Raw genomic sequence first — 23,044 nt, forward strand, 5'->3', positions numbered from 1 at the left:
AGCCACCTCACACAATGGACACACCCCAAAATGCACTTTGGTTGAAGTGTCCTCAGATCACTCAAACCACATTGGGTGCATAGTGAGGATATCAAAAATCCTGTTCAAGTGGATAATGTGTAACAAAAATAAAAAAAAACTGACTGTACTATGCATGAAAGAGCATTTAAATAGCAGATTTTAAAATAAGCCACTTGTGACGCATTTTGCATGTGTTAAAACACTGCAATAAATTTTGTGATATAATGTTTTTTTACCATATCGCCCAGCCCTATTGCGTGATGACCAACAGTATAAATGCCACTGCCTGTGGTGTACTCTGCATTGAATTTATGATGTATCGACCAAAATGAAGAAATATGTTTAGCATAACTTTTTAAAAATGTATTCACTTACGTATCAGCCATAACATTAAAAACATTAAAAGGTGAAGTGAACAACATTAACCTGGGTCTAATGTTTTTTTTTAAGAAAAAAATGGATATATCTATAAACAGAATTTGTGAGCTTCGTCTGTTGTGCCCATATTGCTGCGTGATGGGGAGTCAGATTCTGATGGGAGCTGGACTTTGGTATAACACCAGTGTAGTCCTGACAGCAGGACTAAGCACAAAAATACTAAATACAAAAAATAAATGAAAAAACTCTAAATGAGAAAGGGGGTGTCCAAATTTTTGACTGGTACTGTATCTCATTTCAGATTTTTGGATGTAATATGACGAGGTTAAATTATCTTAGCATTATCTTACAAGTGCCAGTGGGGAATTGAAAATGACTAAACTGGATAGAAAAACTGATTGGAACTGAATTTAATTTATTCTTATTGATGCTGAAATGATAGTGTGCGTGTTGTCAACTGTTCCAGACGTGTTGGGTAACATGTTGGGTAATGATGGTCAGTAGTGTTGGGTAATTTAATGATGTCTCCTGAAAGAAGACTCTGTGCCTGACCAAGAGTCACCCTTAAAAGGCAAAGTCCAGAGCGCTGCATGCTCAGAGTGCGGAGCATTCTGAACCTGAATAACACCTAACTGAAGTGGGCCGGGCTGTTTGCTTTGTGTAAGAGGATACAGGCTCCCAGAGGACCGGCCCAGTGTCGGCCATTCAGCCGAGGAAGAAATGGGAGAGTTTTTTTCCCCTTAAACTTTCTCCCAGAATAACTCGGACACTGTAAAGGACAAAGTTTAAAACAATACTCCACTTAAAGCCTGTAACTTACATCAGCCAGACACGGGAGACACAGCATTAGTATACATATTCATATATATTTATATTTATAACATAATATATAGTATCATAATACCTCACCTTTTGAATGGGTGTGGAGGGAGCATATAAATAGATTACTATTATTTATAAATGAGCAGCTGCACATCTTATAAAACAGAAACTTGGGAAAAAAAAAAAAGATCTCCAACCGTTTATAAATAATTGTGTTAAAAATGTAAACGAGTGTAAAGGCTTCAACTGCCTTATAGCCAGGGTTAACTTTCCCAAACTGAGGGGGCGCTCTAACAGTCACTAAAAAGCCTGGTAAATCCACACCGATGCTAAACTACATGCCAAAAGTCAAGGGACAGGAACTACTATCATGTCCAATGATTGTACATTGCATGGACCTGTAAGATATTTAATATTTGACTGTGGGTCGTATCTGTCCAGTATCATTTATTTTACTTCAGTCCTGGATATATGGAGATATTTGAAGTGTATTATTAGTATCATGACATTCTGGATCATTGACTTTTGCTACAAATCTGATATAATTGTTGTATTTTTTAATATCTCAGTTAGGGGTGTGCCATATCACATTGTATGCAATAACAACATTGAATTTTCATATAGTTGCAGTAGTATATTCTTGAATTAATTTTTTTAATTCAGTGTTTTGTCATATTGCCAAGAGTATTGTTATTGCAAAAATACCATGAAATATCATGATATTATTTTAGGGCCATATAGCCCACCCCTATTTCTGATCCACACTGTGGATAGAGGACTGTTAAATGTCTGCACAACTTCCAAAAAGCAATGTCCTATTATCCATGTGCGTCCCCCCCCCCCCCCAGGAGCACACTGGCTAGTCATCAGCTTTACTCACAACATAACACCTCAGAATATTATATTTTTGTTTATAACTAGTCATCCATACCATTAGCTTTTACAGCAGTTCTTTGTAATAACGTCAAATAATATTATCTCAGTTCTCACCAACAAAGAACAAGGCTACTTCATTTCCATTAAAAGCGGTGTAAACCTTCGTCCACTGAGTCTGCCAGAAATCCCCAGACGCTCCCCAAAACCTCTGCAGGTGCCTACAAGAACAGACACAGACCTTTACATTTAATACCAGCAACACAGTGTATATCACAAAACCTACATTTAGAGTGCTGTTAATATACAGTATATTAACCCTGTAGCTCCTCCTCAGTGTATATTACAATACCTACATTATTCACCCTAATGACACTGCAGCTCAGCCTCAGTGTCTATTACTTATTACATTATGTTTTTAATGTACTTAATATTTTATTATTAACCTATGGTTAAAAATTTGCACTTTGAAAAAGCACCCAGAAGCCTTGTGCAACATGGTGAATAATATAATCAATAATAACAAGTACAGAAGTTACAGAGCACAAGAAACTGGGTCAAACTCACTAATCAATCAGAGAAGCTTTCTGGGTATATATATTTTTAAAACACGTCTGTGACTAAAATGGATCCCTACTCACTCATAAGTGGTGCAGTATAGGTTTTTTTTTTCTTCTTCTTCAAAATTTTCTCCCATTTTTGTCCTCTAATTTAGCTAGGCCGATTGTCTCAGTACAGCTGTACAGCTGCTGCTACTCAACTGTACTCTCCCCCCTTACATTTAAATGTCCTTTTTTTGCTGGTGTGTTCATATCTAAGATATCAGCAGTTTATTTTAAGGCCATGTTGGAATAAATCATGTAATTTTGTTGATACGCTGAACATTGGCTCTTTTGTTTTTGGTGGAACCCATCCAAATAAGTTTCTACAAAAGTTCTGAGGAGAAGTGTGTTATTACCATGTTACGGAATTCCGGAAAGCTACGAGGAAGAACAGTCCTGATCCGATGACAAAAGCAGCCTTTTTCACAGAATCCCATAATCCACCACTGCTTTCCTACAGACACAAAAAACAGACTTAAGTATTAGTTATCTATAAGTTACTGGGTTAATTATTTTTTAAGATGACTTTTTACTTCTACTACTTATTTTTTCACACAGTCATCTGTACTTTCTAATCCTTACTACATAACTCCTAAATATTAATTATTTAGTAATTTAGTTTTTTATTTAGTTTATATCTTACATTTGTCAAAGCAGCACCTCTTGCTTAGATGACTCCCATTTTATGGCAAGAACTACTGACTTTTTCTAATGACTTTTAGAAAAGTAGGTCAGTCAATTCGAAAGATTTCCTGAACTTTGAAAGTATCCTTAAGTGCACTCACAAAGATAATCAAAAAACTGAAACTGGCACTCATCAGGACCACCCCAGGAAAGTTAGACCTCTGATGAACTTAACCTGTGGATTCTGAGGCTGGTAACTCTGTTGCACAAGATAACAGCCCCCCAGATAAGGGCCACCTAAATGCTTCACAGAGTATTTTGAATTGTTTAACACTTTTGAGTTACTACATGATTCCTTACGTGTTCCTTCATAGTCTGGATAACTTCAGTATTCATTTACAATGTGGAAAAAAAACAGTTTCTGCTGATACTAGTTTCAGATTGTCTAAAGCATATGTTGAAAGGCCTGGTTGACCAATAAGCATTACCACTCTGACCAAGCTGGTCATCAAGTTGGTCATACTGTTGGTCAACCACGTTGGTCATGCAGGATAACAAACTTGGCCATGCTGGTAGACCAGCTAAACAATCGAACCAAACTGAAAACACCCTAAACTTGTCAGGGCTAAACTGAAGCTGCTAGTCCAGTTTATCATATTTAGTTTGAATGATTAGGTTGCTAAGTAGTTTATATTTAGTCACAAGAAGAAAGAACATATTTTTATCAGTATACTGGTTAAAAAAACTCCTGCCGTACCAATATAGATCTACTGGTTCTACAGGTTCACTGTAAGGTGGAGTGTGCCCTATTTGTTTGCTTTAAAGTTCTACACCCCTGTAGGAAAATCCACCTCGAGACCGGTTTCTGCTGGTAGCTGGGTTCAGATCAGGTCTAAGATGGTGTTTGATGGTCAAGGTGATTGTAGAAATGGTCATTCAGAGAAACAAACATACGCTGTATTGGTAAGCTAGCTGGTTAATCAGCTCTTGATCAGATTCTGGTCATGCTTGGTGGTACTGCTGGTCTACAGTAATGTATACAGCTTGGTCATGTTGATCAAAATTTTCAACCAGCTAAACCACAAAACTCAAACCAAAACATACACCAAACTAGTGAAGAGCTGAACCGACCAACCAGCTTAATCGGCTTGAGCCAGCAATGCTGATTTTCAGCAGGAACGTATAAAGCTTCTGAATATCTGCCTGGTTAAAAGGGATCCAATTATACCCACCTGTGGTCTGGTCCTGTGGTGGCGCTGCTGTGAGCTGGATGGACCCTCCATTTCCTAAAAACACACATACAATTACAAAAAGTCAACTTAAAAAGCTTTGCAAAAACATGGCCACAGTAAAACTAAAATAATAGTAGTTTATTATATGTATTTATAACCTACATCTATATTAACAACAGGGTATGATGCTTTTCTATTGTATATACAGTAATTCTAATGTGTTAAAGGATCATGTAGTAAACTATACAATAATGTATAATACTAGTGTAAAATTCTGTAGTTAACTGTAATAATCTATAATACTAGTGTAGTGTGGTGTCTGTAATGAACTATATCCAGTAATATATAATACTGGTGTATTGTCCTGTAGAAAACTATATACAGTAATTTATTATACTGGTGTACTGTCCTGAAGTAAGTATATATATGTAGATTATTACAGGATGCTACACCAATATTATAGATTAATACTGTCGAATCGTCCTGTAGTAAACAACAGTGGTGTGAATTTTTTATTTTTTTATTTTTTATTTTTTGCATGTTAGTCACACTTGTGTCAAAAACAACACAAGTAAAAACAAAATGCAGTTTTTAAATAAGGTTCTTATTATTAAGAGAGAAAAAAAAAATCCAACCCTACACTGCCCTGTGTGAAAAAGTGTTTGCCTTCCCAGTTAAAACATAACTGTGGTTTATCACACCCGAATTCAGTTTCTCTAGCTACAACAAGGCCTGATTACTGCCACACCTGTTCTCAATCAAGACATCACTTAAATAGGACCTGCCTGACACACCAAAAGTACAATGATCCAAAACACACCAGCAAATCCACCCTTAAATGGCTTAAGAAAAACAAAGACTTTAGAGCAGGGGTGTCCAAACTTTTGTTGGGGGCCAGAAGGAGAAATATATTTGCAGTCACAGGCCAAATTTTACCACTTTAAATAATACTTTTTCCTGATTATTTCATTTACACGCCATTTTACTTGACTTACTATCTTTATCTTTGACAGTGTTGTGTAAACTAAGATTTTTCAAATTGATGTTTCATTTCATGATGTCTCTTAATATTAAACTCTTTGGCCCGGTTTTCTGCGCTAGAAATGCGCACCCTCTCCGCTTTTAGACTGTTTGGTCCGTTTTTTTGTGCTAGAAATGCGCACCCTCTCCGCTTTTAGACTCTTTGGTCCGTTTTTTGCGCTAGAAATGCGCACCCTCTCCGCTTTTAGACTCTTTGGCCCGTTTCTGACTCCTAGTGTTCAAACTTTGAATCTCACATTATAAAATCCTGCTTAACAGCAGGCCAACTTTCATTCCATTTCTAAAATACCTCGCGGGCCGCTCCAAAAAAGGAAACGGGATGCAAATGGCCCGCGGGCCGTAGTTTGGACACCCCTGCTTTAGAGAGACCTAGTCAAAGTTCTTCCTGAATCCGATTAAGATGCTGTTGCTGATCTTAAAATGCTTGATAACTCTTCAATGTGGCAACAGTTCTGTAAAGAAGAATGGACCAAAATTTGCCCATAGCGCTGTGAAGACTCATTGCAAGTTACTGCAATTGCTTGATTGCAGTTGTTGCTGTTAAGGTTGACCCAATTATTAATTAAAATTTAGCGAGCAAAAACTTTTTCATACAGGGCCATGTAGGTTTTCTCCCTTATAATAAAAACTTTCCTTTAAAAACTGCATTATGTGTTTATCGTTGTTTACTACAAGATGTCACACTGGTATTATAAAATAATACCGGTGCTGTGTCCAGTATTACTATAAACTTTGGTATTAGCATCCTGTATTAAACTACATATGGTAATTTAGAATGATAGCGTAGTGTCATGTAGTGGACTATACATAGTAATTTATTATACCGCTGTAGTGACCTGTAGTAAAATGTATATAGTAATCTATAATGCTGGTGCAGTGTCCTGTAGATTAATACAGCTGTGGTGTCCTATAGTAAAATGTATATAGTAATCTAAAATACCAGTGTATTGTCCTGTAGATTATTACTGGTGTAGTGTCCTGTAGTAAACTATATCGTAATTTATAATACCAATGTACTGTCCTGTAGATTAACACTGGTGTATTGTCCTGTAGTAAAATATAGTAATTTATAATACTGATGTATTGTCTTGTAGATTAATACTGGTACAGTGTCTTGCAGTAAACTATAAATTAATTTATTAAACTGGTATTTTGTCCTGTTGATTAATACTGGTTTAGCATCCTGTAGAAAACTATATAGTAATTTGTTATACTGGTGTATAGTCTTGTATATTAATACTGGTGTAGTGTTCTGTAGATGAATACTTGTGTAGTGTCCTGTAGTAAACTATATGGTAATTTATTATACTGGCATAGTGTCCTGTAGATTAATACTGGTGTAATGTTCTGTAGTAAACTATATGGAAATGTATTATACTGGTGTTGTGTCCTGTAGATTAATACTTGTGTAGTGTCCTGTAGTAAACTAAATGGAAATGTATTATACTGGTGTAATGTCCTGTAGATTAATACTGGTGTAGTGTTCCGTAGTAAACTATATGGAAATGTATTATACTGGTGTAACGTCCTGTAGATTAACACTGGTGTATTGCCTGTAGTAAACTAAATAGTAAATAGTAATTTATAATACTGGTGTATTGTCCTGTAGTTAACCACATAGTAATTTATTATTCTGGGGTAGTGTCTTGTAGATTAATACAGCTGTAGAGTTCTGTATTAAAATGTATACAGTAATTTATTATAGTTGTGTATTGCCCTGTAGATTAATACTGGTGTATTGCCCTGTAGTAAACTATATAGTGATTTATATCAATAGATTAGCTATATAATAACTTATAAACACAGAATAGCAGTAAACTTCAGCATGTATAATACATATATGTGGTGGATATTTTAGATAATAAAGCAGAAGCAGCAGAGGCTAGATGATAAACACTGATCTGCACTGTGATGAACTGAAGGGAAGATCCAGTTTAGTTGTAAATCTGCATTCAGTGATGATTCGGTTCAGACTGAGTGAATCAGGCCTGTGTCTGTAAACACCTGATCCTCCAGAATAAAGACTCGTGCAGCATTATACACCTGAAGACTCACCTGTAGACCGGTCTGTTCTCGCTCCTCTCCGTGCTTTAGGTAACCGTCTAGCTGCTCCGCTCTCCTGCTGCCGCGTCTCTGCTGCTGTTTGTTTACCGAGTTTATCTGCGCCATGCGCCGCATCTGACTGGCTGTCCGCCGGTCAGCTGACCTCCAGACGCTCCACCCCTCCCCTTTCCCCTGATCACGTTTATCTGTGCACAGGTGAGGAGTGCTGTAATCTGTGGCTCTTCAGTTTTCAGGGATAAAGAGCGATTATAACATCATATCAAATATAAAAATATAATATATCTGATCACTGGCGACACACACAGGCGGTGCAGCGTCACTGCCACAGTAGAGAGTAGTGGCGCTGCTTCTCCAGAGATGGCGCCAGTGAGCAGCGATTTGGCACCTTAAAATATAAAAATCAGTTTTTAGAAGCTAAAAAAGCATCTACGATATTTTAAAGTCACCTTTTGGGTAATGTTTTAATGCACACATGAAGAGAAGTAGATAAGTATTTTTCCAAATTTTGTTTCTACTTAAAATAATGTAAAGACTAAAATACTTTACATACATTTCATATGTTATTTTACTTTTATTTATTTTTAATGCAAAAGTTTAAGAGTTATTTAGGCTTCACATATGCTTCTCTTAGGTGGTCACTGTGGTCAATTATGATAAACGTTGAGTTGGAGTGAGTTAAGGCTGGGGTCAGTTATGTTGGGGTGTGGTGAGTTATGGGTCAGTAATATTGGGGTCACTAATTTTGGGGTGTGATTAGGTAGTATTTTATCATTTATGGGTATAGAGAGGACTTGATTAATAATGTTGGGATGTAGTTAGATAGGGGTTAATAATGTTGGGGTGTGGTGAAATAGGGGTTAGTAATGTTTAGTGTGTTTTTTTATTGGGGTCAGTAGTAATGTTGGAGTGTGGTGAGTTAGGGGTCAGTAATGTTGGGGTGTGGTGAGTTAGGGGTCAGTAATGTTGAAGTTTGGTGAGGTAGAGGTCAATAATGTTAGGGTGTGGTGAGATTGGGGTCAATCGTAATATTGGGGTGTGGTGAGGTTGGGGTCAATAATGTTGGGGTGTGGTGAGGTAGAGGTCAATAATGTTAGAGTGTGGTGAGATTGGTGTCAATAGTAATATTGAGGTGTGGTGAGTTAGAGGTCAGTAATGTTGGGGTGTGGTGAGTTAGAAGTCAGTAATGTTAGGGTCACTAGTTATTTTTGGGGAGGTTAGGTAGTATTTAATAATTCATGGGTATAGAGAGGACTTGATTAATAATGTTGGGGTGTAGTTAGTTAGGGTTAATAATGTTGGGGTGTGGTGAAATAGGGGTTAGTAAAGTTGTAGTGTGGTTTAATTGGGTAGTGTGGTTTAATCAGTAGTAATGTTAAGGGGTCAGTAATGTTGGAGTGTAGTGAGGTAGGGGTCAGTAATGTTGGGATGTGGTGAGTTAGGGGTCAGTAATGTTGGAGTGTAGTGAGGTAGGGGTCAGTAATGTTGGGATGTGGTGAGGTAGGGGTCAGTAATGTTGGGGTGTGGTGAGGTCGGGGTCAGTAATGTTGGGATGTGGTGAGTTAGGGGTCAGTAATGTTGGAGTGTAGTGAGGTAGGGGTCAGTAATGTTGGGATGTGGTGAGATAGGGGTCAGTAATGTTGGGGTGTGGTGAGGTTGGGTCAGTAATGTTGGGATGTGGTGAGTTAGGGGTCAGTAATGTTGGAGTGTAGTGAGGTAGGGGTCAGTAATGTTGGGATGTGGTGAGATAGGGGTCAGTAATGTTGGGGTATGGCGAGGTCGGGGTCAGTAATGTTGGGATGTGGAGAGATAGGGGTCAGTAATGTTGGGGTGTGGTGAGACAGGGGTCAGTAATGTTGGGATGTGGTGAGATAGGGGTCAGTAATGTTGGGATGTGGTGAGGTAGGGGTCAGTAATGTTGGGATGTGGTGAGATAGGGGTCAGTAATGTTGGGATGTGGTGAGGTAGGGGTCAGAAATGTTGGGATGTGGTGAGGTAGGGGTCAGTAATGTTGGGATGTGGTGAGATAGGGGTCAGTAGTAATGTTGCAGTGTGGTGAGATAGGGGTCAGTAATGTTGCGGTGTGGTGAGTTAGGGGTCAGTAATGTTGAGGTGTGGTGAGTTAGGGGTCAGTAATGTTGAGGTGTGGTGAGGTAGAGGTCAATAATGTTAGGGTGTGGTGAGATTGGGGTCAATCGTAATATTGGGGTGTGGTGAGGTTGGGGTCAATAATGTTGGGGTGTGGTGAGGTAGAGGTCAATAATGTTACAGTGTGGTGAGATTGGTGTCAATAGTAATATTGAGGTGTGGTGAGTTAGAGGTCAGTAATGTTGGGGTGTGGTGAGTTAGAAGTCAGTAATGTTGGGGTCACTAGTAATTTTGGGGTGTGATTAGGTAGTATTTAACAATTTATGGGTATAGAGAGGACTTGATTAATAATGTTGGGGTGTAGTTAGTTAGGGTTAATAATGCTGGGGTGTGGTGAAATAGGGGTTAGTAATGTTGTAGTGTCTTTTGATTGGGGTCAGTAGTAATGTTGGAGTGTGGTGAGTTAGGGGTCAGTAATGTTGAGGTGTGGTGAGGTTGGGGTCAGTAATGTAGGGGTACGGGGAGGTAGAGGTCAGTAATGTAGGAGTACGGGGAGGTAGGGGTCAGTAATGTTGGGATGTGGTGAGATAGGGGGTCAGTAGTGTTGGAGTGTGGTGAGGTAGGGGTCAGTAATGTTGGGGTGTGGTGAGGTCGGGGTCAGTAATGTTGGGGTGTGGTGAGGTAGGGGTCAGTAATGTTGGGATGTGGTGAGGTAGGGGTCAGTAATGTTGGGATGTGGTGAGATAGGGGTCAGTAATGTTGGGGTGTGGTGAGGTAGGGGTCAGTAATGTTGGGATGTGGTGAGGTAGGGGTCAGTAATGTTGGGATGTGGTGAGGTAGGGGTCAGTAATGTTGGGATGTGGTGAGATAGGGGTCAGTAATGTTGGGGTGTGGTGAGGTCAGGGTCAGTAATGTTGGGATGTGGTGAGGTAGGGGTCAGTAATGTTGGGATGTGGTGAGATAGGGGTCAGTAATGTTGGGGTGTGGTGAGGTCAGGGACAGTAATGTTGGGATGTGGTGAGGTAGGGGTCAGTAATGTTGGGATGTGGTGAGTTAGGGGTCAGTAATGTTGGGATGTGGTGAGATAGGGGTCAGTAGTGTTGGGGTGTGGTGAGGTAGGGGTCAGTAATGTTGGGATGTGGTGAGGTAGGGGTCAGTAATGTTGGGATGTGGTGAGTTAGGGGTCAGTAATGTTGGGATGTGGTGAGATAGGGGTCAGTAATGTTGGGGTGTGGTGAGGTCAGGGACAGTAATGTTGGGATGTGGTGAGGTAGGGGTCAGTAATGTTGGGATGTGGTGAGATAGGGGTCAGTAATGTTGGGATGTGGTGAGGTTGGGATCAGTATCAAGCTTGAGGAACCATCTAAATGCCGTAAGTATTATTTATTGACGGTGTAATAAAACAACATGATAAAAACTTGCAGAAACTGATTTACATAATAAAATATTAATAGTTATATTAAAATATATATTAATATATATTTTATTATATAGTAAAATAGTAATGTGGCAACACTAGGGGCTAAATCAGTTACAAAAAACCTAGCCTACAAGAATGATGTCTGAATAAATATTCTCTAATCTAATATAATTTAACATGGTCTAAGAATATAAAATAATTTCTAAACAAACAAAGTATTTTTTATTGAGCTTATAACCCAAGTGCAAAAAACAAAAAACAGTAATACGGCTATGCACTGCACAATCATTAAACCAGAACATAATTTACTTTCCTCTGCTCTAATATAATTAACAATGTTTAAAAATATAAAATACTTTCTGAACAAACTTTTTTGTTGTTTGTTATTAAGCGAATACCCCTAAGTTTGAAAACACAAAAACAGCAATTTACTGGGCCCGAGGAAAGGGTGGGAAATTTTTTCCGGGGCCAGGGGTTCATGGAAAATTTTGCTGTGGATTAAGGGGGCTATGAGTTTTTTCGTACTTAAATCTGTTTTTAATCCGTCTTTTTAAAAACAAATATTCAAATATTCGCTACCAATCAGTGCCAACTATCCGGAGCTCAATAAACGCTATTTGGTCAGCCCTAGTAATGTTGGGGTGTTTACAGTTTATATCTGACTATCCCAGTTTTCTCTGTAATTGTTTGAATGCATATTTCCCTTGTAATTAATTTTATTTTTCAACCTCTAAAAAACTAAATGTCTGAAGGCAATGAGGAAGAAACAGACATATAAATATTGATGCCTCAGCACACCGTCGAACACTTCTGTGAGAAACTTAACCACTGAAAGCTCCACGGTTGGGATTGTGAAACCCACAAATGCAGAAACACCAGCAGGGAATAAATTTAGATTGCTTATAAATAATTTCTAATGTGTCATACCAACTGGCAGCTAGTCTGCTCTCTTTATCACTATGTTAATGCTGACCACGAACAGCTCTACTTAAGGAGTCATTACAGGAAATATAAGACTGATGTTCCTCTTACTGTAAAAAGATTCTTATATCTCTATGGTTCAGGATGTCTGTGAGGCTCTTAGTGTGTTTGATTGCTTTTTGGGGGGAATTTACAGCCTCTATTGGTGAGTTGATTATTGTATTTAATAGAATAGAATGAGTTAATAAGAGTAATATTGAGATTAAATATATTGTTTATCTTTCTTTATAGGAAACGTAAATGAGATTGCCCAGGGGAATGATGTTTCTTACAGCTGTCTATCTGGAGAGGCTCCCTGGACAGGACCTCGACACGACAACACAGTGAGAGTGAAAATAAACAGGACAGAATATCTACTTATAAAGAACTTTCAGAAACAGAATGAAGGCGAGTACATCTGTGGCAATAAAAAAGTATACCTGCAACTGAAATCTGGTAAATTATTAAATACCTACAAATTATATAGATATTATGACTGAAAGAAATAGTAAGAACAATATCCAATTACATTTTTTTTTTGTTATTTTAGCATCACGTAATGATGAGTCGGTTTTGTTTCGAGCCAGTGAGGGAGATTCACTCTTCCTCTTCTGCAAAACTATTTTGAACTCATCATTTAATACCACCTGGTGCTGGAGACCCCACAACTCCAACACCACTGATAAATTCATCAACCTTGGACTGGACTCTACTCACTTTGGAAATCGACTCCAAATCAAGAATAAGAACAATGACTTCTCTGCATCCATCACACCTGTAGACTGGAGCGACTCGGGGAAATATAAATGTAACATTTCCGGCAGTTCACCTGCCAGGACTGTCTTTGAAGTCATGGTGGTGAGAGGTACTGTTTTTTTTTTTGTATTTTAATTTAAACTTCAGTTCTGCTTCTCTGAAAACCTCATCATTTTAAAACTACATTTCTGTGTCTCTTTCTCAGTTCATGCTGATCCTCAGCACCCAAACAATGGTGATGACGTCACTTTAAAATGTGAGGTTTCTAATCAAACACAGAACATAAAACTCTACTGGATCAACAGGAAGACCCAAGAGAACTTTCCAAACCCACATCAGCTGAGGAACGTTACAGCTGGCCAGATAAACTGGGCATGTGCTGTTTTAAACAGCTCCACACTAAAAGCTCTTATTCCACTTACTCTCACCATCAGTCAGCCCTCGGGTGAGTCCAAAACAACAGAAAGCCCTGACGTATCCCAGACTGCACCAGACTCACAGGGTAGTGTGATTCATTTATTACTGTAATCTCTCTGGGGTTATATGTTAAATAGTTTTTTAATCCTCCTGAACTCTCGATCTTACAGTGATAAGCCAGCAGACCATCTTAATTGGAATCTGCACTGTATTCTTCTTCATCCTGATAGTCCTGATCGGAGCTGTGTGCTGGAGAAAAAGGATCAACAGTAAGAAGAACATTTTTTTAATTTGTCAATCCAGTAGAGATTCACGTATGGTGTTTATATGTTTTAAAAAACACTAATTGCTCTAGCCCTCTCTTATATTTCCAGTTTGCTCAGTGTTCTAAGTGACTGTAGTATATTTATCTCAAGTAAAAGATACAATACAATAACAAAAGACGATGATGTTTTATTATATCTGCTGATTTTACTTAAGTGTACCACTCCTGCTGAACTCATAATATTGATGCTGGTTTTAATCTGAGGATGTGGGAGATTTGCGTGATGAACTTTATTAACTTATACTGTATCATCAGCAAAATGTTTTGTGATAAAGATAAATGACACTTTAAACGCTCTAAAGGTTGGTTTCCTGAAGGCTGTTTTCACACCTAACCGCTTAGGACTGAGTCATGCTGCTTGCCATCAGCAGCTGGAGTCTGAGAGAGCAAAATTGACCATGATCTCTCTGAATGAGTAGATAGGGCTCTTTCCCCACATCACTCCCAAGGTGGCTGGGTTACCCAGTAATACTACAAAAGTTCAAAAATGTGAAAAAAGAGGATTTGGCTGGCTTCACATGTATCAGAGAAAGCGATTGCTATTTTTCACCCTCCTGAGGGCATTACTTGTCAAGGCTAGACAGTACTCAGACATGTGCAGATGCAGAAAACTGGGATTTATTTTTACAGCACAGAAACAACGGGTAGTCAATATACAGAAAAGGTTCAACAGGGGCGAACAGCAGCCAGAGAGATAACACGTACCGAAAAACGAGGGACAGTCCTGAGGTTATACACGACAAGGCAATAGTGAAGAGCAGGCAAAAATCAGCAACGGTATAAACAGTCCTGGTAATACACAAAAATCCAATATCAGAGCGTAGGCAAAAATCAGAGTCGAGAATAAACAATCCAGGGGTCATACACAAAAGGAAAACACTGGCAAAAATAGAAACGTGTTGTAAAGTGGAAAACCAATCAATACTCAGCACAGGTAGAAAGGGCTATTTATACTGTGAAAAATTAGTATTCCGGACTTCTGGGGGGTGTACTGAGATCAGGTGAATGTGTGATGTGTTCTGGGTAGTGTAGTTCGGAGACTGGAAATCGCAGGGAGCACTGGGTGTGGGAGAGACAGAAGCACTATCAGCATCAGACCTGACATTAGTAGTGCTAGTGAGTGGTTTGGGTAAATGACCTTCCAAATTGGGGATAAAATGGGAATAAATTAGACCCTGTATTTATAAACATAAGTAAATGAATCAGAGAGGGGTCTGTTGTGGTCATTCCTCTGCAGAACATGTCTGTACTCAGAGAGAGTTCGATTCTGGAAGGGAGGCAGAATTTCTTTACAATACCTGAAAAAGCAACTCACCAAACTGACAACACATCATCATCTGATGCACACCCGTCTACAAACCAAATAGTGTCAAGTCAAGAAGAATACATGGACTAGTAAAGTTCTTTAGTGTGCTCAGTCACTAAACTGCAATGTGAAACCAAACCTAATCAGATAAAATGTATACAATGTAACAAACAACTTAACCCTTGTGTGGTGTTCTGGTCTGTGGGACCCGTTTTCATTTTTCATCAAATGATACTAAAAAAATATTTTTTTCTAACTCAAACTCATTGGCATTGGCTCATTTATTGTAAAAAACATATATCAAAACACATTTTCGATAAACGCACACTGTACACCCATATTACACACAGTATGTTTGGGCTAATAAACATTGCTTCATTTGTAAATTTAAAACTAAACAAATTTTCTACTCATTTCTTGAGTTTAATTCATTTTCTTTTACATTTTATTGAAAAAACGAATTAAAAAAAGAGGAGCACTTTTTGAAAGAAATGTAACATAAGAAAGGTAAAGGGCAAATATTAACCATGTGAGCTGTTTATTTATTATTGTTTATTATTATTGCTTGCAATTTAGGTGAAGCAAGCATGTGTAAAGCATTTTAATGTAAAATTGATTAATTTTGCTGAATTAAATACAAGCAACAAAGTAAACGAAAAACAAAAATATGAACACCACACAAGGGTTAAAATAAAAAAGGCTATTTGTTTCTCAAATATCCTAGTATGTTATATATAACAGAAATCTACTTTGTTCTTTTCAAATCAGAGAGGATGGAGTCGTCCCCACCTGACGTTATATATGCTGGTGTGAAGTTCAGGCAAAGACCAGGTGAGTCGTTATTATACCATCTGCCATTTAATGTCTCATTTAATGTCCCAAAGCACACTACTTGTTTAAAAGTATGTGGACACATGCACATCCAGTATTTCCTCTGAAATTAAGGGAATTAAAGATGCTGTATAAAATTTCAGTTTAATATACTTTTTTGTGAAATTTGGTGAATGTTTCCTCATGTTTCACTAGTTTGTGGTCTGTTTGTGCACTGTCACCATTGTAAGTCCAGTGTTAAGCCTCAGCCCTGTTTTTTTGTAAATGGGAAACAAACAAACTGGCTCTGATCCACTGAGCCACACAATACTACTCCCGCCAATCAGCAACAGAGGGTATTTGTGCTTATGCACAAAAAGAAGAGGCCTGTGAATGTTGACACGCATGAAAAGAGATGAGGATGTTGCTGTTTTACGGCTCTGTACACTGTAAACACATACGTTGTTTGAACTCAAATGATTTAAGTCTGTTTTACATAAAATTGGATATTTCTAAACAATACTCAACTATTTTGAGCTACTTGAACATTTGTGGGCATATATACATTCAAACTGAGATCTTTGATTTGAACCAACTTATAATATCTGAGTTTAGTCTGTTGTCATTAACAGCCTCTTTTCCATTGACTTCTGTCACAATCTATTTGCATACTGGGTGTGTTCAACAGATTCTGACACTCACCATCAGTGTGTAGTGATTGAATTTTTTAAAGTAAATTCAACTTATCCCTCTGAGTGCCTGAGGGCTTGATGACAAAGCTGCATGAGTGAGGGTTCAAACCTGCGACCTCCCGCTCATAGTGGCGGCGCTTTAGACCGCTGAATTTATACTTAACGTAACGTAACGTACTTAACACGACTTGAAATTATACTGACTGTCATTTGCATTTAACATTTAGGAAAATCTGAGAAAAATATCACTTGCCAAATGTAGAACACATGTAGATGTGCAAATCTGGCAAAGACATACCCCTAAAGACTTGAAGTTGTAATTGTCATTCCAATTCACAATTATGTGCTACTTTGTTTTGGGCTATCACTTAAATCTAAATAAAAAAAAATAACTTTGTGGTTGTAGGGTGACAATATTAAAGGTTTAATAGGTATGAGCACTGTGCCTGAACACTTTTGATCATAAGGAGTTAGGACTGTTGGAAATAAAATATTATTTTGACTGTGTGAATTTAAATTGTAAATTGCTGCTTTTTTTTTTTAGAAACTCCAGATGTTGCATCACCTGTCTGTGAGCTTCCCCAGAATTCTGTGAGTCAACATAAAGTTCGGCAAAAAATTGCTCTCTATTCCTCTTTCAGTTCAGGGTTATTCCAGTACCTAAAACACGTCACACCAAGCATTTCCACGAAAGCGTTCAAGCATAAAAAACTTAATTCATATCAATTTAAATATCAAGTTTCTAATCTCAAAGAATGTTTATGAGATATTTTATCATAAAGTTAAATCTTTTTATTGTATATATTGTTTGTGATTTAAAATCGGATCTTAAAATGAAAACGTGTGCTATACAAACAGAAGGCAAAATATTCATTATTTTTGGTAGTAGCAGTAGTGGTAGTAACAGCAGTAATACAAATACACAGTTCTAGTAGATGTAATAGTACTAGTAAAACTGGTAGCAGTAGAAGTGCTTAGTAGTAGCATTATTAGCAGTACTACCAGTAGTTGTAGTAGTAGTTAAAGTTGTAGTTGTAGGTGTTGTAGTAGTAGTAGTAGTAGTAGCATTAAGCTTTTAAATCAGCTAGTAATACCTGAATAACCTGTACAAAACAAGTATGTTTATTGAAATGTGTTAATTTGATCAAATCTGTTATTTTATTTTAAACTACTATAGTAAAAAAGACTCATATATAAATATAAATGTTAATACAAATAATGATACAATTCATCATGCATATCCTTGAATATGGAAAGCTGTACAAATGTTATATACAGTATATGCATAAATGACTAGTTGTAGTAGAGGTAATAGTGTGACCTCCCCATAAGGGGGGCACCATAGAAAATAGAATAAAGAAGGTCTCCTGCTTCCTAACACTGATAGCTAACACGCCAAATCACTTACACGTTACCACGGCTATGCCATTAACCCCACATACTACTTTTATAGTGAATTGCCACAGAGATCACACATAGATTATAAAAAACAGTAGACCAAATTCCCCATAATTACATAGTCCTTAAAAAAAATAGTCCAGTTTCAGGCCAAAAGTACCCAAAAAGAAAAAAGAAGAAAAAATATGAAAAAACAAGTGTCCCGAAAAAAATCCCCCAAAAAATTTGATCAATTTTACCGGTAATCCTTAAAAAAGGGGAAAAAATCCAAACAAGTCCAAGTCCAAGCAAGATGTTCCTTAGATCCGTGTTTATGATTCTGTTGCAGTAATTCCTGGGTAGACCCATTTTCCCATGATTCAAATAGATCCCCAGGTTGGTACCTGGTTCAAAAACTCCTCACCCAAGCAGAAAACAAACATGTATGCTGGAACACCTGTAGAAGCTCCTCCACTGCTCTACCTGAAGGCACTATTCTACTTCCTTTTCTACAGGAAATGTACCTATTACTATTGTTGCCCCCTAGTGGATGCTACAAAAAATGAATCCTGATTTTTTTTTTTTTAAGGTGTATAAGACCATGTCTGTTACAATAGTAGTTGTAAGTGTAGTAGTTTTATTTCACTGTATATATTCTCCATGTGGTTTAAAATATATTTTTTCTAAATAAGAAGTGTATAAATATCATAACCCTGAATAGTATAAATACAATAAACTACAGATACTCATGGTATCATAAATTAGGTATTTAACAAACAACTAATGTGAAAATGAAACTTTAATTACATAAAAGTGTCTTTAACATTCATAGTTGCATTAGAGTTGCGCCAAAACTGAGCAGAAATGTATATATTCATAACAAAAAAAAAATTAAGCACAGTTTAGATTTTTTTTAACTGCACAAATATTCATTTTGATGGATATCCATAATGTGATAGGATTTAGTGTACAATTATTTAATAATAAACAATTAATTATTACATTGTTATATTATTACTGCACTACAGTTTCTGTGTTCTCCTGTATAAAGACCATACTTCTGTTTTTTTCTGGTTCAGAATGACGCTCCAGATGAAGAGAAGGAAGTCCTCTACTCATCTGTAAAGTTTCGTTAAATTAATTTTAATCTGCACTGCACTGTTGTTGGTATGGTATAATTGTACAGTACGGGTTGGTGTGTGTTTTTAGCCCAGTTGGGGAATTTAGTAGAAACACACAGTGACCACTGCTGTCTGCTATAGATACCATAAAGCAGAAGTTGGGAAATTTTGGTTTATTACAAAAAGAAGAAGAGAATAATAAAGACCCACATATTGTGACATTTTCGCACACACAGTACAGCAACTATAAATACATACATTAGTGTTGTCAAGCAATCAGATTCATTACTGTAAAAGTATTTTAAACTGTGCAATTTAAATGTATTTTAGCAGAGGAGTAAATTAATTAATGAATAACTGGCAAAAACTCTTTATATTACATCCAGAAGATATTATTCATCTTTAGGCCAAAATTATAACCCGAATGAAACAAAATAATAACAGCTCAAAACTACTTATTTTAACATTGTATGTTACAAAGTAAAATCAGGCAACCAATTGTACCTTATTTAGCAACATAGTTAAATATTAATTCTATAGACCATCAAAACATTTATCTAATTCACATATTATGAAATGTACTGAATGATAAAATAAATTTAAACAAGCCACAATTTTTTTTTTTTTTTTACAAAAATTGATCTGTTCCTCATTTTTTTCACCTTTCTTGACCAGTTATATTACATATATAAATTCAATTACACAATCTTCTTTTGGAGTTTGTTGCCTGCAAGTGAGAAAATGCAGTGAATAGTGAAATCAGTGGGTGAGGGTCACATGTTTTTATTAGAAATGTTTGCAGATTTTGTGCAGTTTAGAACTGCATTCGAAATCACCCCGTTACAAAAATAGTGCATTATTCTTTAGTCATTAATAATAGTGTTACAAATCTGTAATACATCACAAAATGTAGTGTACAGCAATGTATGCAGATGTAATATATAATTTCCAATATATATTTAATTCAATTCAATTCAATTTTATTTCTATAGCGCTTTTTACAACAAAAGTTGTCACAAAGGAGCTTTACAAATAAGAACAGGTCCACGCCTCTTATATATACCATAATGCAGTGTGGGGGTGTTGTGTCAGTCGTCCTCAGAGCAGCACAAACTAGTCCGTTTACTCTATAATAAATTCCATATTATGAATAATGAATGAGGTAATAAGTTAATGAGTGAACCATTCCCAGCACAGCTTTAGGGTTGACTAGAACATTGAAACCTACAGAAAAAAGGATTTTAATTACTGAAATTAAATATTCTACTGAACATGTTAGGTTTCTGTAACTGATTTTATAACTGTTATTAGACTATGCACAAAAAAGAAAGTTAGAGTGAGTTTTAATTGTTAATTAAAGGTGAATGTATAAACTGTAAATACTGTTGTAAAGTAATGTGATGTTGCCTTTGCACTTATGCTGTTTTAAACTACTTGAAACATCGACTGTAAATAATGTGTTGGGCATTTTCAAAACTTGAATTATGTTATTGTTACACCCACCATGGTGTGGGATAGGTAGTAGCAGTTATGCGACCCTGGATACAGGATACACAGTACGTATTACCTTTAACCTTTATCAAAGAAATCTCAATAACATTGTTTCTACAAAAATATACATGTATATGAATATAAACATATTACTCCATATTAGTACATTTACATATGCTATATATATATATATATACCAATACTCAAACTCATACTTAATACTCAAAGCACACACAGTGCTTTTAAATTTCACTGTAAATTGAGTTATGCTTGTATCTGTATAGAGTATATTTAATTGACCAAAGTATAAAACTTGAATATTGAATAATAATTAGACCCTAAAACTGTAGCTTATTTAACTGTATAAACTTATTATCGTGGTTGGCAGAGACTCTGGCTTTACTTAACAAGGCCAAATAGGCTCTTTAACAGAGAGTAGAATGAAACTGTGCTTTTATAAACACTTATTTAACTCACAGCGATTTAGTATGTTATATATATATATATATATATATATATATATATATATATATATATATATATATATATATATATATATAGTGCTGCTTAAGACATGTGCATAATGGCGACAGATAGGCATCTGAACACGGAGGAGAAGCCGTGTCACATCTTATTACTACCTCGGCAGTGATAAGTACTCCAAAATATTGCCAAAAAATGAAAGTTGGTCTCTATAGTGACTCAGGTTAGCTCTCAATGTGTTTATATATTGAGTGATTTGTTACATCCAAAACGATTAATGGTAAATGATTACTTATGGCCATTCCTAGCAACTAGCTAGCTATTTAGCTGTTTATTTATATGTCTGTTGTGTAACATACAGTAAATATAACTCTATATACAGGTTTTAGAAGAGTCCCTTTCCATTCTCTGTCTCTCCTACCAGTCAAAACTGGCTTTGCTAAAATAAGCAGTATATTAGTAGGACCTGTGAAGTAGTAACTCCAGTGTGTGTATTTTTCAGGTGTAACAGGCTTGGCTAAGGCTAACGCAGCTAGCGGTGCAAGAGGCTAGTTTAGCTAACTACAGATAAAGTTTACATGAACCGGTTTATAATATGACTCGTCTTTTCTTGCCATGGTAGAAGTTGAAAGCGTCTTTCACTGGATTGTGTAGATTCAGCCTGGACCAAATCTGGCAACCCGAGGTAACGTGTCTGGGGAGTGGTGGGCTGGGCAGACTACCCTCTGTGGTGTTTTGAAATAGGACTGCTTTAGCCATTTTACACACTTGCTCTCATTTCCTACAGAATGTACTTTAAGCATTCAATGCAGCAAATATAATATAACATAACATAAATAGTTACTTAAATGTGACTACACATTAAGGGTGTCACATGACGCCAGCCTGTTTTTTTTTAGCTGTATGCTACCTGAAGCACATACAAGAGATTTACACTATGATTGCCATACTTATTTTAGGTGTGTTCTGTTAATATTGACTGTATTTTAAGCACATTTTTATACAATTTAATAAACAGCTGTAATAAATAGCTACCTTTTTTCTGCAGTTATGCAGATTTGAAACTTCACCATGTGGTTGGAATACTGTAGTTTATATTTGCCACCAGATGGTGCTATTATATTATATTATATTATATTATATTATATTATATTATATTATATTATATTATATTATATTATATTATATTATTACCTTTTAGTTTACATCATTAAAAAGATGATGTAGCTGTAAAAAAAATTCATTCATATTTATCCTGTACCATTTATGAAATGTTAAAAACAGACGTTTATTAGTATAAAAGCTGAACATTAAGGTAGGGTTGGGCAGTATTCACTTTATTAATACCTTCAAACTGTGTCAAAACATCACCGTGGTATATAGTATTACCGGCGTCAGGTATTTCCTGTGGAAGTCCTGTATTTATGTGGCTACATTACCATCAAATTCAAGGTTATTTAAAGATGGTTGCATAGAAGGCACTTCAAAATTGCACCCTTCAATACCCTTTAAATATATTAAGGCAGAAGGTCGACCGTGAATAGGCACTAATTAAGACACACTATCAAATTATTTATGATTTAGAGGCATATCATTATAATTTATTGCAAGTGAGGACAATATAGAGGGCAATCAATTACATGTGTCTAAAAGCGGAGAGAGTGCGCATTTCTAGCGCAGAAAAACGGGGTAAAAGTGTCTAAAAGAGGAGAGGGTGCGCATTTCTAGCACAAAAAACGGGCCAAAGAGTCTAAAAGCGGAGAGAGTGTGCATTTCTAGCGCAGAAAAACGGGGTAAAAGTGTCTAAAAGTGGAGAGAGTGCGCATTTCTAGCACAAAAAACGGGCCAAAGAGTCTAAAAGTTGCCATAATTAAGGAGTTTAATATTAAGAGACATCATGAAATTAAACATCAATTTGAAAAATCTTAGTTTACACAACACTGTCAAAGATAAAAACAGTTCAAGTAATAGTGTGTAAATGAAATAATCAGGAAAAAATATTATTTAAAGTGGTATATTTCATTATTTGTTTTATTACAGAGTCTGTGGCCCGTGACTTCAAATATATTTCTCCTTCTAGCCCCCAACAAAAAAAGTTTGGACACACCTGCTTTAGACCAAAGAGGCACAACTCCCTTTGAGTT

At 36.5% G+C, this 23,044-nt stretch overlaps 1 protein-coding gene and 1 long non-coding RNA gene across 2 annotated transcripts in view; one reads left to right on the forward strand and one right to left on the reverse strand.

The window, feature by feature from the left end:
- Positions 1-7,778, reverse strand: part of faxdc2 (fatty acid hydroxylase domain containing 2) — a 28,308-nt gene extending 20,530 nt beyond the window's left edge. The window contains exons 1-4 of the mRNA XM_007232130.4: positions 7,649-7,778; positions 4,553-4,606; positions 3,053-3,150; positions 2,212-2,315 (exon numbers count right to left, since the gene is read on the reverse strand). Coding sequence (XP_007232192.3) covers positions 2,212-2,315; positions 3,053-3,150; positions 4,553-4,606; positions 7,649-7,771 — 379 coding nt within the window. The 5' untranslated portion in view covers positions 7,772-7,778. The remainder of the gene's footprint in view (positions 1-2,211; positions 2,316-3,052; positions 3,151-4,552; positions 4,607-7,648) is intronic.
- Positions 7,779-15,695: 7,917 nt separating this feature from the next.
- Positions 15,696-19,470, forward strand: LOC125782463 (uncharacterized). Its single transcript, XR_007425146.1, has 3 exons — positions 15,696-15,757; positions 16,973-17,019; positions 18,885-19,470. It is a non-coding gene; the product is annotated as an uncharacterized LOC125782463 (long non-coding RNA).
- Positions 19,471-23,044: the final 3,574 nt, after the last annotated feature.

The sequence above is a fragment of the Astyanax mexicanus genome, chromosome 17, assembly GCF_023375975.1.
Source record: "Astyanax mexicanus isolate ESR-SI-001 chromosome 17, AstMex3_surface, whole genome shotgun sequence".
NCBI classification, from domain to species: Eukaryota; Metazoa; Chordata; class Actinopteri; order Characiformes; family Acestrorhamphidae; genus Astyanax; species Astyanax mexicanus.